This window comes from Setaria italica, chromosome II (assembly GCF_000263155.2).
Source record: "Setaria italica strain Yugu1 chromosome II, Setaria_italica_v2.0, whole genome shotgun sequence".
NCBI lineage: Eukaryota > Viridiplantae > Streptophyta > Magnoliopsida > Poales > Poaceae > Setaria > Setaria italica.
This window is the reverse complement of record NC_028451.1, coordinates 1,021,742-1,027,160: the sequence shown is the minus strand read 5'-3', so window position 1 is coordinate 1,027,160 and position 5,419 is coordinate 1,021,742. Positions and strand designations below refer to the sequence as shown.

The window sequence follows — 5,419 nt, the reverse complement described above, 5'->3', positions numbered from 1 at the left end:
ATTCTGATCGGCAAGAAACTCTTGGGCAGCAGTCATTTGAAACTTCACACTACAAACATAAAGTATATCAGCCCAAGTCCATTGAGTTTATGGCCAATAAGTTATTTTAAGCTGTTAGCTTGAAGCAAGCTAGTTATCCTATCCTAGAAACAAAGTGACAAAAAGAACGCATTGCTGACAATATGCATGGAGTACAATTGCATGGCAAAGATGAAGGTGAAAATGCAATTACCATAACTTATTATAGTCAGAAGTTCTTATAATACTAGCAAAAAGGCAGCAAAATTGATTCCGAATCAAATTAGTGTTCATTAGAGCAGCAGGATCTGTCGGGCCATGCTCAGTTCTGTAAATTAAAAAAAATACACAGATTGCGTTGGAAATGTGTAGCAAAATCTTGTTGAAACTGATAATAATTCATCTATCCGGGTCACTGATGACCCTAGCTAACACAGGTACATGCAGATATCAATGAATGATTGTATAACAATCGACTGAAGTAGAACAAGTCCACGCGGATTTATAGATCGAACGGTTTACGTTTGGATTGACTCAGCCGAGACCGACCATGCTTCGCCTACCTTTTTTTTGTTTCAGCTTCTGTAAATAACACTTAAACTATATATACCATATCCAAAACACAAAACATGATAAAACAACATAAACCATAGTACGAAGGATCTTAACATTTTTTTAAGGATCCGCTAGCATCAGACCGAATGCTCTCAAGCACTGCAGTCTTTACCATAAAGAAGAAAACTGAAAAAGAAAGTACAGCACTTAAACCACAACTTTGGTCTTCAGGTGCATAGAACACCTTAGTCTTATTCTTATCCTGATACATGTAAAATTCCACACATATTTCTGGCTGAGAGAAGCTCTGTAGCATCTGGTGCGACTCCTTGGACATGCTTCTGGTGATGATACCATCAGATGTTCGGATCCTCTCAATTCACAACCACAACCTGATGGGCATGCAGATTGTTCCTGAAACGAGAAGCAAATTAGCTTAGTAACATTACCTGGCATTGCTGGATAATAACAAAAGATAGGAAAGCCAATAACTATCAGATTGAAATAATACTTCTATATAGTGCATCAAGACATGAGGAAAAAAAACATTTGCTAAAGAATTCCTGGGCACTGTCCAGGAACTACTGTCAGCTAATGACATGCAAAGTGGACACTACATGCATCGAAAAAGCATCAGAATATAAACAGAAGTAAGCATAGAGTATAAAATCTTTAGAATGTTTAACAGGAGTTGTAGGCTTGTAGCCCACCTATTGCCCAAACAAATGCAGAACATGTTTTTAAATGGTAGCTTGTAGAGTTGAATATCTGCTAGGATTCCAGTATTGATTCTGCATATTAGTCATGAAAGATGGTAGATACAGCATACAATACATGAGTCCAGCAGAGCTATCCTAAATATCAGTTCACCGCCAAGCATTTCTGAAACTGAACAATGAGCTAAACCAACTCTTGGTTGGCATTGATATAACAAAGGCATTCAAAAGGCACATTGAGACATCCCCTCAATGTCATATCCCACAGAATCAGTACAAACCAGATCCTTGAATAATTGGTCAGACGTCATAATAATGACACAGCGAATGAAACAAAAAACACACAGCTCAATCAACGGATAACACACCCAATTGCAGTGAGAAGGATAACATGATAACACTAAGTACCATATTCAGATGTCAAAATGAAGAGTCATTAACTTAACTGATATACAATTAGCTAAGATGAAAATTAATGTACTATATCCTAATATGTAAGATACTGCAATGGACAAAAGGATTACCAGCAACTCTAGTTCTGACATTTCCTTCCTGTAATCACTAAATCCTCTTTGGTTTGATGCCCATCTCAATTTCCTTAAGCTTCAGCTCCTGCTCCAGCTGCTCATTCTCCAGCTGCATCCTTTCATTCTCCAGCTTCATCTTCTGCAGTTCCCTGTCCTCCTCCTCGCTGGACTTCAGCCACTTCAAATGGCTCTGCTCGAGTTTCAGCATTTCTCCTTTTATCTTCAGACGTTCTCTCTCGACTTGAATTGCATTCATGCCACTTGGATTCTTCTCAGCAGCCGAACCACCAATTCTCTTAGGAAACATTCTATTTGCACCAACAGCAACAGCTTTTGACAGATCAGACCCACAATGTCCCCCCTCATGATCATGCTTCTGCTTCTTGGTGCCATGAACTCCGGAGTGACGATGATCAACATTAAAACCATCATCCTCATCATCACCATCAGAAACCAACATCGGATCATCCTCATCACCATATCCAAACGAGCACTTCTTTCCCTGTTCATCCAGACTCCTAAGTGCCATATGCAGCGACCTCTGAAGGGCCGGATCATCAGGCAGGCATGACCGGTTATGGTTGTGGTAGGAGCACATCTCTTCATAGTGAAGGTGCTTCGACCTCAGGTGCTTCTTAGCCTCCTCCCTGAGCTTCCCAGATAGGCTCACCTGTTCAAGGAGCACTGGTTTCTTGATGATCTCAGAAGCCATACCCTGGCCAAGGATCTCAGTGAGCCTTCTGTACCTCTTGTTGAGGTCATTGAACTTATCCTCGCACTGCTGCGGCGACACGGTGAACTTCCTCTCGGTCATGGCTAAAGAGACCAGCCTCCACTTGCCCTTCATCTTGAGCATGGTGTGCTTCCTCCTCCCACTGCTGGTGCTGTGGTCTGGATCGATGTAGGACACAGCCGACACGAGCAGCTTGACCATGTCGCTGGTCCACCTGACCCGGGGCCACTGGGAGGCCGAGACAGCCGCCTTGCCATCATCAGCACCCTCCTCTTCTCTCAGTGAGGCCTCCACCACATTCTCGAACTCCTGCATCTTGTTCATGGCGGTGGCAGCGATCACACCCTGGTGAACCTGAACTGCCTGGGGTTGGGCAGCAAAGTGGAGCGGCTGTCCAAGATCGAAGGGGGCTCCGCTCGGGATCAGTGCTTGCGGTGACAGATTCCCCTCCATCTCCGACGAGAAAACACCAACCCCAGCCTCAGCACAGAGCTCCGCAATTCCAACCAAGGACCAAGAAGGCCTTTGGGATATTCAGCAGAAAGGCCTGCGCTTGCTCCAAAACCTCACCAAACTCGTGAGAAGATGGCAGCCAACCGGCCAAAAAGGCGCTGCTTTTTCTTGGGTGGTGGAGAGTTTCCTGCGGGATTTCTGGGGCGGGGAGGCGCAAATAGCTAAAGCTTGCTGTTGTTTATTGGAAGGGGGTTTGCAAAGCGCCAAGGCGGTGGTGGCGGCTGCTGCTGCTGCAATCTGTGGCACGGCAATTATGGCAACGCAAGAACTGAAGGAATGTCCGTTTGCAATTACCATCAAGTGCAAGAAATGAATGTCTGGTAGCGCTGTCCTGCCATGCATCAAGTATTGATAGTTACCTATGTTCTGTGTTTCCATAGGAAGCCACATATAAAAGGAATCATCTAGAAAGAGATGAAACATCATCTCATTTTGAAGTATTCTTTACAAGCTGGCCAGTGTTGTTAACTTTAACTTGCAGGAAATTAAAGATATAAGATGGCCTTGTATAAGATAACAACCCACTCCTGATGTCTGATGTGCCATGTAAACTCTGACATCTGCCCAATCAAGAGATATTGGAAAAGAGTGACCTATGAGTAAAGTGAAATGAAAGGAAAGCCAAGAACATGAAATAGGTAAGGTTTCTGTCGCATTTATTTCTGTAACATTCCAGAATTGCTTTATGCACATGTCTTCCTACTCAGTGAACCTATGGATTGAGCCAGAAGATTGATAAGCCATACTAATTCTAGAAAGGCTTAATTAGTATAAGTGGAAATGCTTGCTTGCCACAGAATTGCATACATGAAGAAGAAAATGGGAGCAGGTTTGCCCTGGGCTTAAGCCATTTGAACGAAGAAATGTTGAAGGTAGGAGATTAGTAATGTTGCATTGACCTGAGCAAAGCATGATAAGTGAGAACGTTTCATGCACCCAACACGTTTCAAATATGAGTCTCGAGCTCCGCAATTATGCGTATCCCAACACGTCGCATTGGGTGTGGTTTGGATGACACACCCCTTACTTGACACTTGTTTCAATGTTAAACCGAAGCTATGTTTTTCGAAAAAAAAATTTCACACGTTGTGTGCCTGAAGTAGTTTAAGAAAATTACTTCATTTTAGTTACCTACTAGTCATACATTAGGTTCATTTTATTCTTGGATCCATCTTGCTTGATGTGTCACATATGGCATCTTTTAATGGATGTTTGTGTCCAGTTCTTAAACATGTACCCAAGTAAGTAAAACATGCTCATATTGATAATTCCAGACAAGAGAGGGAGTATGACTCACCCACATATAGGCAGTGTGCTCGGTGAGCCGCGCGAAGACGCCGGCGGGCGGCACGGCGAGGCCGAGAAACCCCAGGTAGGAGATGAGGGTGGCATTCTCGTAGCAGGGCAGCTCAAAGGCGTCCCTTTCCCCGGCACCATCCTCCTCCCCGCCTCCAGGCAGCAAAGCCACGTTGCGGTAGAGAAGATCGCCGGAGAGGCAGCGCGCGGCGACGGGGAGCCACGCCGCCGCGGACTCCGGGGGGGGGGGGGGGGGGGGGCGGGGGGTGGAGGGGCGGTGGCGCCCACCGTCTCCACGAGCGGCGAGCGCGGAGGCGATGAGGCGGGGCAGCGAGGCGACGGGGAAGCGGAGGAGCGCCCAGAGGCGGCGCCAGCGGTGGGAGAGGACGCTGGTCCGGCCGCCGGCGGCGGCGGCGACGGTGCCGAGGCGGATCAGGATAAGTACCAGAATGTCGTTGGGGAGTGCGCTGAGGCGGTCCTCGCCGGCGGCGGCGGAGGGCTTGGCGGGGACCTCGCCGCCGGTGAGATCCATAGAAAGGGGACGATTTGTGCAGCTTGCTGTGTGCCTTTCGGTTTGTTTGTGGGCTGACTCTCCCCCTTAGTTTGTTCGTGGGCTTCTTTTGGATTTGTTTTCAGCCCACTTTGTTATCTGTGTCTCTCTGTTTTTTTTCTTTTCTTTTTTTGGGAGCATTGCTTCCGACCTGGTTTTGGGAATTTCAAGCTTGTAAGAACGGTACAATCACTTTTTTTTACCTTCATCTATGAAAGGAACCCTACCCTTTTAGTATTCACGGTTTATCATGTAAGTGCCCTCAACTAGACTCTACCTAGCTACAAGGGCTACACCTTATTATCATATAAATAAAAAACACGCCCCAAATTAAGTAGGAAATCAAATATGAGTCCGCAATGCAACAATTTAATCACCTTCCCACACATACTGTGCGTTTGCAACAGGCTGACAAAATTACCAAGAAAAATGTCCCCACTTTGTCAGATTTAATTTAGAACAAAGTACTGATCGACCATTGCATTTTCTAGACACCTAAACATATATTATG

General features: G+C 45.5%; 1 protein-coding gene across 2 annotated transcripts; it reads right to left on the bottom strand.

Annotated features, from left to right (window-relative positions):
* Positions 1-623: 623 nt before the first annotated feature.
* LOC101757359 lies at positions 624-4,951 on the bottom strand. Of its 2 annotated transcripts, none has more exons than XM_004955317.4 (3): positions 4,360-4,951; positions 1,814-3,622; positions 624-987 (listed from the first exon to the last, which is right to left on the bottom strand). In XM_004955317.4, the coding sequence occupies exon 2, from the start codon at positions 3,000-3,002 to the stop codon at positions 1,851-1,853; it is 1,152 nt and encodes a 383-aa protein (XP_004955374.1). In that variant the 5' UTR covers positions 3,003-3,622; positions 4,360-4,951; the 3' UTR covers positions 624-987; positions 1,814-1,850. The 2 variants fall into 2 exon arrangements, with proteins under 2 accessions (XP_004955374.1, XP_022679624.1); XM_022823889.1 differs by having other exon boundaries at positions 1,814-3,393.
* Positions 4,952-5,419: the final 468 nt, after the last annotated feature.